We start from the raw sequence: 12399 nt of genomic DNA, 5'->3' as shown, positions 1-12399 counted from the left end.
ATGTGAAGTCACATTAAATTATGTTGCTAGTGGCATTTATTAAGTTCTAGGTACAAAATTAAGAAACTTAATAGGTAAGTATACTTCTTGATAGGTCTAATGAAATGTTTTCCAACTTCTCTTTTAAAGAAACTGAAGAGGTTTTTAAAGTGAAGAAATCAAGTTACAGCAAAAAGATTGTAAAACAATTGAAGAAAGAATACAAAGAAGATCTTGAAAAATCAAAAGTTAGAACAGAGGTCAATTCTCCAACAGATGGTAACTGCAAAACTAACAGTAACTTTTGTAATGGGAAAAATTAAGTATAGTAAATACAAATTACTTATTTTCAAGATGAATTGTTAGTCTTTTTAGAGGATTTAGCACTTAGAACTGAAGTAAAGCATGCATTAAACGTTCAGTTGAACCTTCCAAATGCTGTTCTGAAGCTTGAAGATAGTTCTTTGATTCTCTCTCTTGTGGAAATGAGTGTAGAAGAATGAAACTTCTCAGCTATGTATACAGTTGTCAGTTGTTACATTAGTTTAGAACTGTGTCTGGTGCTTATCTGTCAGGATGTGTCTCTGTAATCCATCTTCTCGAAAAGGAAGATTTTTGAGGTGAGCAGAGCGGTGTTCTTTGTTATTAAAGTAAATTATTCAAGAGCTGTCTATTTCAGGACTTGGACCTTAGAGTAGACTTTATGATCAAATTGACAGGATGAAAGTGTTGGAGCAGAAGGATCTTTAACAATGTACAGTCCTCCAGAGCGTAGAGTAGAGACTGGAATTCTGATGTCGTTGTAGAGTAATAACTTACAACACTACGAGCACAAGCGGAGTGGCCTGTGATCTAAAGATTGCAATGATACAGCTGAAGCATATGAGAGTTGAACATGGTCCCATGCAGAAAATTGCCCTAGTTTAAGTTAATTAAATTAGTCTTTTGAAAAATCTTTGAGATTTTTAAAGGCTTTGTCTGCATTTTAAAAACACACAAATTCTTTCTTATTAGAATCTTTAAATTACCTATGCAGTGGTGTGAGGCATGAGCAAAACCAGAAATAATAATTTCTGTGGCCCATGTACAGGTGATCTGTGGAAGCCTTGATCTTAATTCTTGCCTCTGTCACAGAGATCCTTAAAAAATTGTGTTTTGCACATGGCTAGTGTGTGCTTCATTTTCTTTGTTTTGCAGTCTCTGTAGTTGGTTTGGTTATAGCGCAAAGACCATGGCTGCTACTGAGTCAGTAGTCTAGATTCTCTAAACAAATGCTAAAGTCTGAAAACTCAGACATGTGCAGCTTGCATTGGGTAGCTGGATTTAACATGCTTTTTCATAATATTTGTACCTTCTGCCTGTATATATATGTTAACCACCTAATGTAGGGTAATGTTGCACCTTGCCCAAGAGGAATATGAAAATATTCTTTTGAAATGCATGTTCTTGTGGGACAATTTGGTGTAACAGAGGCAATGCTCTCTAATTACTTGTTTAAGAGGCTGTGTGAAGGTTGCATACATGAGTTCCCTCACTTTTTTAGTACTTGGCAATATGTAGAAAGTTCAGTGGTTGCTGGGGTGTCTGCTTTGTAAATTTTGTTTTGAGAGGATGTCAGTGACTTAATCACAATTAAGAATGCGTATTTTACTAGATCTTAAGCAATACAATTGTCATTTAACGTTTTCATTTAATTTTTACCTTTGGTTGTTAAACCTTAAAAAATACTTCTGAGTGATCTTTATAAAAAGAGTAAAACATGGACTTTTTTGTCTTACCAGTTGAACCACCACTAGACAAGACAGGACAAATTAAGGATATAGGTCAAGAAGATGGGACTGCAAACAGTGAGCATGGTGAGGAAGAAATGGAAGTTGAAAGTGAGAAAGAAGAAGAAAAAACAAAAGCTGGTGGGGCTTTTTCAAGTGCTCTGTCGTCACTGAATGTTCTCCGCCCAGGTTGGTTACTGTAATATGTCTGATATGTTAACAAATGCTTTAGCCAGCATTTACAGCAGTCTAATGTATTTGAGAGATTAGGAAATATTTTCCAGCAACTTATCCAACATCTGGGAATTCTGGAAACTTGTTTTTTTCCAGAGCTGTTCAATTTTACAAGCCTTATGAAAAAATGTTTTACTACAGAATGCTTGATCTTGATGTCAAAAGCAGGAATTTGTCTAAGTGATGACAAGCTTTAAGAAAATCTAGATTTGGAATAGGTGACTTACATTAAATTTAACTGCGTTCAATTAAAATTCTGTCTTTAGTTTGAATGTCTCAGTTAGAGGTCTGCATGGTACCTCAATTGTTTTCCTATCTCATTTTCTCTAATGAGGTTCTGCTCAGGAGCTGAGGCCAAAGAAATTGGGCTGAGAAATTATTTTTGAAACTAGTTTACTAATTGCTGGCTAACTCATGGCAGCTGGCTCCCTAGACAAAAGATCTGTCTGCTTGCCCTGGACGTATTTCAAGGGAAAAAGAATTTGCTGGTTGACCCCAAAATAATTTTTCCATTTAGGGATAATTGCAGTGGTATGAGATGTACATTATTGCATCTGTAAAGATATTGCTGGCTTGAATGGAGTATCTCATGTCAAGTGTAAAGAAAATTTGAACTTTAACCTTATGTGCATGCCTAATCAAAGTAGTGCTAAAATTATTAATGTTTCAAAAACTTGATTTGGAGGGACTATTCTTTATATGACACGTGTAAGTTGCATTGATTTTGTGCTAGGGATTTTAGTGTTTTGTTTTTTAATTAGGTGTGCTTTTCTTTTTTCCCCTTGATTTTTCAATCTTCTCATATTACCGTTGTCTGGTTTGGTGTCCTCTTAGTCTCTGAATTATCATCGTCTGTTGGAACGGCCAATGCTTTTTGTTCCTCCAAATTAAGAAGAGTTGGGAGCAATTTAAGGACAGGAGGTGTCATATTGAAGTGTTTTCTTTCTCCGTTTGCAATAGGCAACTCCTGTAAAAGGCTTCCTCTTCTTCCAGAATATTTCCCATAGGGACATTAGGCTTCTGCTCTTACGGCATATGAGCTGCTGGAGGCAGAGCCACACTTTTTGGGGAAGATCCCAGCTTTGAGTGTTTCTGGTCAGAGAGTTTGCATGTTCAGCTTGTAAGTTGCTTGCAAATGTTTCTGTGAGTATGGAATTTTTTTCCTCTCACATTTTTTTCTGTTTGCACAGATGATTTGGTAGCGTGGCAGAGGTGAGTAATAAGAAGTCATAGTACCTGTTTCATTGCAGTCGTTGTTTAATGGTGCAAATATCTGTCTCTAGGAGAAATTCCAGATGCTGCATTTATTCATGCTGCTAGGAAAAAACGTCAAATGGCTCGTGAACTTGGAGACTTTACACCCGTTGACAGTGAACCAGGTAAAAGCCGCCTTGTTCGAGAAGATGAAAATGATGCCAGTGATGATGAAGATGATGACGAGAAGAGGAGGATAGTTTTTACAGTGAAGGAAAAATCCCAAAGGCAAAAGATTGCTGAGGAAATAGGTAAAACCTTTTTAGGACAGCTGATAAACATTCACACTGTTTTCACTGCAAGTGCTCCCATTCAGCATTTTTAAACAACAGGTTTTCCAAACAGGCATGAATCTGGAGTTGTATTCCATTTCTAAGGAAAAGTACTGTATATTGGAATCTGCATATAAATTTTTTAGCACAAACTATGTTTCTTTGGTTAGAAGCACACAACTCTATTGAATCTGGTAGAAACTTACACTAAGACGGAATTAGTATTGTTCCTGTACTCTCTTAGGAAGTACATAGCATGAAAGGAAAAACATGAGTTCTTCGATATAACATTCTTCTTGCTAACAAGCTGGTAAAATAACCTTTTGGAAGAGGAAAATTAGTAAGATAATATAGGATTTTAACATTAGAGGGTTTTACCAGTAATTAATTGCAAATTTACCCATTGGATTTTTCAAGTGGAACCTCTGTGATAATAATTCACTGGCTAACGTCCTTAGTTCCTCCTGAAGAGAGAATGAGGGTGCACTGAGATGTTCCCAGCAAAGCATGGTCTCTCAGGTTTTTGAACCCCTGATGCTTACCATGAATACATTATCTTCTTTTTGTTACCTGTCTGTTTTTCTCATATTAAGGCATTGAGGGAAGCGATGATGAAGCACTGGGGGCAGGGGAGCAAGATGAAGAACTCAGTAGATGGGAGCAAGAACAGATACGGAAAGGAATCAACATACCTCAGGCATGTATTTAGTTGTGAACTCTTGTTTGTTTCTGCATATATTGGCTAAATCCATTGTAAACTGGAGTATTTTACAGAAAGCTGTGTCATCAGACAAGTTCAGTGTGTAACTTCTGATGTTCTTTAAAGAGAAATGAGAAGTCAGATTTTAAGTATCCGGCGTTATTGGTTTCATTAGCCTCTGTGTTCTGGGTAGATGGTGATTGTTTGTGGTGCTGTTAACCAGCATCTATTTGCGGCCTAAACCAGAGCTAGAATAATGCCCCATTGAAAAGATCTCTGTTCTTGGTTATCATTGAGTTTGTAGAGTCTTATCTAAGCAGTGTCTGCTTCTTTGCTGTCTCTGTACCTTGTATTGCAGCATAGAGTTAAAATTTGTAGCGGGTTGTACCATATGTTGTCTGTGCATTCGTAGTGGTGTTGCCACTCAGCTGAAGAGGATAGGTTTTTTTAAAAAAAACGTTGCAGCAAAATCACAACCAAACACCCTGACTCAAAAGAACCGATACCATTCTATTTAATAATAGTCTTAGCAAAATGTGATATAGTGCTAAATACTTGTAGGAGTTATAGGCTGGTTCAGATTGTCATTTAATAACTGTTCTAAGTATAATAAATATTTAGAATTTTAATACTGCTAAGAGTTTGTCCATTTAAGAAGGTGCTTCTGAGGGAATAAGTTTCTTCCACCTTATGTGTTGGGAGTTCTACACTTAAATCCACTTGATAATCGTGCTTTGCAAATGTACCTGGCTACATTTTTGACTTTATAACATTTGAGATGTGAAATAAAATATGTTTATTCTTTCTTTAACGTGTAATATATTACAGTTGCATTTTCTCTTCCATTAGGTTCAACCAAGTCAGCCTGCTGAAGTGAATAATCTGTACTACCAGACCACTTACCAGACACTGTCTTACGGTTCATCATATGACGTTCCATACACTTACGCTGCATATGGATCATCGGAAACCAAGTCTCAAAAAACAGATAATACAGTTCCTTTCAAAACTCCCAGTAATGAGATGACTCCTGTTACTATTGATTTGGTAAAGAAACAGCTTAAAGACAGGTAGGACAGACCATCTTTTTAGACTTAAAGACCTGTCCCCTAGCTTTCTGTTCCTCAGGCGTCTTTTAGTCTGGTGAGCAAACACAGAGTTTCATCGCTGGAAAAGTACTGACTGGCGCATCCATTAAAAAAATATAAAAAGGCAAACAAAAAAAGCTCAAAGTGAAGATGACATTGACAGTTTGTTCGAAAATCTCCTTGGATTGCTTCTCTGGAAGTGAAGCTTTAAATGTGAGGCCATTGATCTTGTTGAAGACAGGTCTGAGTTGCATCTTCTGGACACTGCACAGTCTTATAGTCAAGAATTGAAAGGCCAGTGAGGTTTTAGCTTGTCAAGTTGCATTATTTAAACTGTGAATCAGATTTTTCTGCTTCAGTAGGTAAAGAATTTAAATTTTAGTGTATACAGGGTTTTTTTGGTTTTAAACACTGTAATCTGCTTGTCAGGTGTTCAAAAGGTCCTACTGAATGAACAGCGCAATTGCAGTGAGAAATCATTTGTAATGAACAGCTTGCACTTTACATGTCTTCAAAATTGGTTTGTATGCCCCTTGTAGTGTTACAGCCTTTGACAGTGAATCAAGTTAGTAGAGGAATAAAACTGCTATGTATAAGCTGTAGTTCTCCCCACCCCAAAACCTTTCCTCCCAGTTTTACTTTAGGGCCAGCCTTGCACTATTCTGTGCTGTCAACTCCTGTAAGAATTCGTTCGAGTTGGCAGTGCAATGTGCTCAGCATAGTGTAGCAAATAAATTTAAGCCATTAGTTTTGCTTTCTGTGTAGAGAGGGGAGAAAGTGACACATGAAAATTAGAGAATATGTCTTTGCAGTATTTCCCATACATAGATTTGGTGCTTGCACTGTGTTTAATATCTCAACGGTCTGAAATATATAGACTTTGGGATGTAAATTTGCTATTTATCCATTGCCCTTCAGGTTGGACTCTATGAAAGAATTGCACAAAGCTAATCGGCAGCAATATGAGAAACATCAGCAAAGCCGAGAGGACTCTACCAAGGCAATTGAAAGATTAGAAGGGTCTTCTGGGGGTATTGGTGAACAGTATAAGTTTTTGCAAGAAATGCGAGGGTATGTCCAAGACTTGCTTGAATGTTTCAGTGAAAAGGTAAGGATGCAAAAACATTCATATTTTTTTCTAAAAAAAAAAAAAAAAAAAAAAAGCTTCGTAGTACATGCCAAACACCACATCTCCCTCTTTTTGAAAAAACAGTGCCCTGAGAACATATTCTTCCAAAGGTTTGATTATTTGAGGGTTGAAAAGATAAATTTCATCACGTTAAGTTGATTATCAAAAATCTCTCTTGCAGAATTAAAGAGATCACTGACTTTAGATCGCCTAAAAATACACTGAGATTGTATGTCTTTAGAATTTTGGTAGATATTCTGGCATTTCAACTTTACTCAGATGCTGCTCTTGTGTTGGATATCAGGTTAACAAAAATAAGGGCTGAATTACAACATTGCTGTTTTCTGGAATGCTTTATGAATACAGCAACAAAGGCTTGCATTTTGTATGTTATTATGAATTTCTTCCTGCCAGGCAGTTTCACATACTCAGTATTGCTCTAGTAAAACTAGTATAGCTGTCTGAAGACACCCAAACTTAAAAATATACTTCTTTCATGTAGTGTTATACTTTTGTATATGTCTAATTTGAAAACTTTGTCTTACGTTATTCATTATGGTTTAGTCACTTACTTTGTTGTAAATGTAACAGGAGCTCCTGAATATATATATATATATGTGTGTGTGTGTGTGTGTGTGCGTGTGTATATATATATATATAGATATATATATAAATAAAAAAGCCAGGAGCTATAAAATGCAGTTAGCGGTACATAGCCTATTTCTTCCTTGTCTTCTGACTTGAATACAACAGTATATTATCTTCTTAGTATGTTAGCGGTGAGAACTGCTAGAGTAGTTGAAACTACTGCTTACCTGACTTGTTAGGTGTGGGAGAGCAATATAATGGAATATAAGGGGTTGCTAATCAGTTAGACGTTAATTGTCCAGCATTAGTTGGTGTTGGGAGAGTCCCATCTTCAACCCTGTGAACTGGAGAATAACTTTGTCGTGAACAAAGCCAGGAAGTGTGGACCAATTAATTGACATAGCTAATTGGTTAGTTACAGTAGATACTGCTCACTGAAGCAGCAGTATTCCGGAGTCTGTATTTGCATTAGCTGGTGAGGGGTAGGAAAGGTACTTTCCTTTGCATCTGTGTCAGTGCTGGTTGTCCAGATGTCTAGATTCTTACTTAAAGATCACTTTTTACTTTCTTTCTCTGAGATAAATTTGTATTTCAGAAGACAAATTAAATACCTGTATCTGTTCAGCATTTGCTTTCCAAAGGCCTGTTGTTACATTTCTTTTGTGGTAACTGTAAGCCATGCATGTCTGGAGGTTCTCCTTGATAGCCCATGCTGTCTTGTTCAAATGTTTTCTCTAAACAGATTGTTTTAGCATGCACCATTCTGAGCGTAAACCAAGCCTTTTAGTCTCCCAGATTGGGTATAAACCAGGAAACCTTACTGTTAATTAATAGCGTAATAATTTCCATTCACTTTGTAGGAAGATTATTGACCTATCTAGCTATAATAGGGAATAAATTAATTCCAGCCATTATACAACAAATTAGCTGCTGATAATTTAACAAGCTTCTAAAGTTGCTTTCTTACAATATGCCTTTGCTTTCCTGGTAGCTGGTCTTTTAAGGATTCTACACCTGAATACCTTCTTCCCCCTTCCCACCCTCCTCATGCTCCACCTGCTGTGCCAGTCCATTGAACTTTTAAGATGTGATTTGTATCATCTCATGCTTCTTAGGAGCATTCGCAGAGTTTTGCTGTTTTCAGTTGGAGGCTGCTGCAGTATCTGTATGTACAATGAGTTGCAAAATTGGGAGGTGACGTGATCAGTTTAACAGGAGCATTACATTTATTATTATGTCCTAAAATTGCTCATTTCCGTGATATAATCTGTTTGGGAATTCAGTGCTTTCAGCATTATAAAAGTGCTATCAAAATCAAGAACAGTAGCCCACAGAACACCACAAGGTTTTTTGAAAAGGTGGTGGGGGGAGGGGACAAAGTTATAAAATCAGTATCAGTTTTTATTTAAATCAACTAACAAAATGCAGCAGGATAGTAAATTCCTATCTTTTGAGTGTAGGGATAAATTACCTTTGGCTTTTTCTAGAACCTGTGTCCTGATTACTTCCTATTTAAAGAGTGTGTGTGTTTATAATGTAGGTAACTGTTACTGTAACATACATAAGCATATAAAATATGTATCAATATGTGTAATAACAATATTGTGTGTGTATATATATATGGGTATGTACATATATATACACACATGCATATATGAACACAAATTCTAAATAAGTATAAAGCTAGATCCCTCCCTGTCCTTTCAAATATGATGTTTTGATGCTTTCTTATTATTTTATTAGGACTAGTCACAATTATTAGTCAAATTCACATTGATACTGATCTGAATGAGGAAGTAGTTTGCTGAAGAAGTACTAATGGGTGCACAATATACTTGTCCATTCCCCTAGAGTTTTCTCATATGTCTATTGAATTCATTTCGGGGAAAAAAAAATGGTGTAAGTTAGACTTTCTTCCCCCTACCATCTTATTTCTGCTCAATCCTTTGTGACCACCAACCAATCAAAACCATTTTGTTTGTTTTCTGTTTTGAAGAGATTCTGGACGTTAGAAACACTTTGCTCGTTGGTAAGGTGCAATGGAGAGTATAATGAGACAGCAGTTATGCACATTTTAGAAACAAGCAACAGAAATGTCAAATCCTGCATGTTTCTTTTTTTTTCCATAAGTGATAAAACCAGTGGAGCTGGAGATGCTTGCATGACTTCATTTTCAAGTAATTACTGTCAAAATTATGTGTTCTGAGAAGGCTAGAAAGTTGTAATGGTGTCTTTACATTTTGAATGTAGGGATTAAATTGTTCTGAGCATATCTTTGACAGTACAGTTAGATGAACTGTTGTTTTACCTGCAAAAGCAAATTATCAAAACACACTGTGTGTGTCAGAGAGGAGGGCTGTAGCTTAAAATTATCCTTGGCACCTAAATATTCAGAGAGCTTTTCACTTTTCTTCCTAGACTGTTGACAGTGAAAGTGAAGGAAAAAAACCCCAAAACACAGTTTTTGAGGTACTGACTAAACAAAACACAATGAACGAGAGCTGTAACTTTATAGTAGTCAATGAAATTGTTAGTCATTCATCCAACCACAGTATCTATTATAGAAGAATAGTGGCTTCTAAGTCTCTTGTGTTTTACATAGGAAATATTTTGAGTGGATTGATATATCTGAATCCATAACTGTGGGTTTTTTTTAATCCTGAGGCAATTCTAGAAAGAACCTCTACAGATGCTTGGAAAAGTTTTCATTTAACTTTTCAACTTTAGAATTCCCTTTACACACTTAAGAGAAGAAGCTATATTTTCTATGGTAAACTACAGTAAAACTAGCTTGTTTGGTTTTAATTATTGTTTCTGTTTACAAAATTGTCTAAAATTCAGAATATACACTTCCAGCACTGGGATATTACCTTCTCCTAGTTCTCTCTGCTGCTTTCTCCAAAAGGAAGTTCTACATATTTTGAGTTGGTGTGGAGTTGCTTTTATTTTAATCCCTGTAGCCCAATTTATACCACAAAGAGCTAATATTTCTTTCTTTTTAATATCTCCTGATGTCTGTCTCAGACAGCTGAAATGGCCCTGTAGCTATAATCTCACAATTTTATGTTTTACTGGAGGAGGTTCTTTAATAGATGATGAGTCACATTCTAAATTACATCAGAAAACATTTATTTTAGCCTTTGTTTTGAATTAAAAAAAGCTTAGGTGGTAGGCAGCAATGAAATATTTGAGCTAAAAGCTGGAAGACTGTGGACTAAGCATATGTGTTGGAGGTAAGGAGGATATGGCTTTAAAGTTCATACCAAGACAAGTTACCTTTCCAAATTCAGAGATTTTGAAGAGTTCTGGTTTGTGTTGGAATATTTTTAATGATCTAATTTCAGCTTGTCCTGGGAAATGACTTTTTGCAAAAGTAAGCAGTGAATCTACTGTTTAATGTCAAGAAATTCCTAGTTGTTACAACATCATCTGTTTTTGCTATAGTTGCTACTGAAATTTAGTCCACTTAAAAGTTGACTTCAGGAGGTTAGATTCATGTTTTGTTTTTTCACTGTGTACAGTCCAGTTATTTTCACATTAATGTGTAGAATACTACTCCATTCTTGTTTAAAGATAGGGAAGAAACTAAGGTCTGAGAATTGTAAGCATTTTAACACAATACAGAGCACACTTGCTAGAGAAAACATACACTTGAAATAACATTTCACACACTCTCATTCAGCCAACAGAAGTTACTTTCAGAATGCTGTTGCTACAGTTGAAAGCTCTCGACGTTATTAAGTGCATGCGTTTTCTTCACATTGAAATATTTACTGGTACAAGTGATACAAATGGGTAGAAGGCAACAGTTTGTGCTGCTAGAAGTACAGTGACAGCATTATGCTTCGGAATAGTACGGTACCCCAGAAACTAAGCACCTGAAGAATTTGGTGTTACGTAGTGTGTTGTATTTTTACAGGTGCCTCTGATTAATGAGCTTGAATCTGCAATGCACCAGCTGTACAAACAGCGAGCTTCCCGCCTTGTCCAAAGACGACAAGATGATATTAAAGATGAATCTTCGGAGTTTTCAAGCCATTCAAGTCAGTCCATCTTGAAGGTTTTTATTATTCATTAAACAACCTTGTTTACTTAATATGGCTTAAATTAAATGTAAATGTTTATGACTAAAAGTTTATCCTTGAGATGGGTAGAAGCAAATTTAGATTAAAAGTTCTCTAATCTTTTTTGTTTTAAACTCAAAGCCACTTGTATCTCTAACTTCATCTTTCCTTTCTGTTGCTCTTAACTATGTTTTCTCTTTCCTAGCGTTGAAAATGTATGCATGGTGGCAGTGGTAGTAGTGGTAGCATGTGACAATCAATTTTCCTCTTATATCAGGACTTTTTTTTTAATCTCCTTGAATGTATAAATTTCCCATAACATCTACATTTAACTCTGTACAAAGCCATGATGCGCTGGGCTGGAGTTGACTTCTATCTAATGCACTCTTTTGTAGGCAGCATAGTATTTCATTTCAGGCACTTGACTGGTATAGCTAAGGAACTGGAAGAGACTGATGCCATTGTTAAAATTCAGACTAATACAAGGTGACTCTGTATGAAGTACAGCTTAAAATTAGCCAGTTAAAATGCCTGCTTACTGTGAGTGTGTGGATGGGGGATTCTCATTGAAGAGTCCTTGTTGTGATTAATCTTCAATTTGTAAAACTCGACAAAAGTATGAATGTTAACTTGTATGGAATTCTGTGTTCCTTGGAGGAAGTTTTATTCAGCATGTTAAACAACAGGTAAAATACCATATTAATAGTAATTGTCTTTCTGCTTCAGAGAGCTTCCCATTTTAAAAAACTGCTTTCTTCTCTGTCCTGTTGCTGACCTAAAATGCCATAAGAAATCCGTTTCCTGTTCTGTCAGGGTGTGTCCAGAGATGAATTTTTTTAATACCATTAGATAGAACTTACTGAGGGTGATAAAGCATTAGGGCATCAAAGTTGACCATCCCTTTACAAGAGTGGTTAGCATACCTATTCCCTTTACAGCTTTATTTGGAGCCCCAGGCATCGCATGTAGGCCTTGCTGTTTTACCATGAAAATGTTGTTATGAGAACTAGAAACCTGATGTGCTTGGAACATTTTTCCTAAAAGAAGCTTGGAATGAATTATTTTAGACTGGAATTTAATGGTGGGTGGGAATACATGTACTTGTCACAGCTAGGTTTTAAAGGGAGATCTTATTTAGTATCTGGGAGTCTTGAGAATGAATTTCACTGTGTCTAGACATAGTTCAGTTTTGTGCCTCAGATCATCAGAGAAACTAAGAAATGATGCCAGCCTTTGATTTGGGGTGTGTTGCAGACATAGGTGATCTGCTTTTCCTTCATACAGTGTAGCGACACTAGGGGGCTAGAAGTGAATTTAAGTTG

The 12399-nt window shown here is 36.2% G+C and overlaps 1 protein-coding gene across 3 annotated transcripts in view; it reads left to right on the top strand.

The window, feature by feature from the left end:
- Positions 1-12399, top strand: part of PAXBP1 (PAX3 and PAX7 binding protein 1) — a 28134-nt gene that overhangs the window by 2181 nt on the left and 13554 nt on the right. For 2 of the 3 annotated variants that reach the window (XR_010473320.1, XM_065066547.1), the window contains exons 2-8: positions 130-258; positions 1761-1937; positions 3266-3487; positions 4102-4205; positions 5058-5278; positions 6215-6404; positions 10933-11056. Coding sequence is in view for 2 of the 3 variants with exons in the window: in XM_065066547.1 (XP_064922619.1) it covers positions 130-258; positions 1761-1937; positions 3266-3487; positions 4102-4205; positions 5058-5278; positions 6215-6404; positions 10933-11056 (1167 nt within the window). In the remaining variant the exon portion in view is untranslated. The remainder of the gene's footprint in view (positions 1-129; positions 259-1760; positions 1938-3265; positions 3488-4101; positions 4206-5057; positions 5279-6214; positions 6405-10932; positions 11057-12399) is intronic. The other variant, XM_065066550.1, reaches the window with a different exon arrangement.

Source organism: Columba livia, chromosome 1 (assembly GCF_036013475.1).
Source record: "Columba livia isolate bColLiv1 breed racing homer chromosome 1, bColLiv1.pat.W.v2, whole genome shotgun sequence".
In the NCBI taxonomy this organism is placed as follows: Eukaryota; Metazoa; Chordata; class Aves; order Columbiformes; family Columbidae; genus Columba; species Columba livia.
Note: the sequence above shows the minus strand (reverse complement) of the source record. Positions and strands in the feature narration are given on the sequence as shown.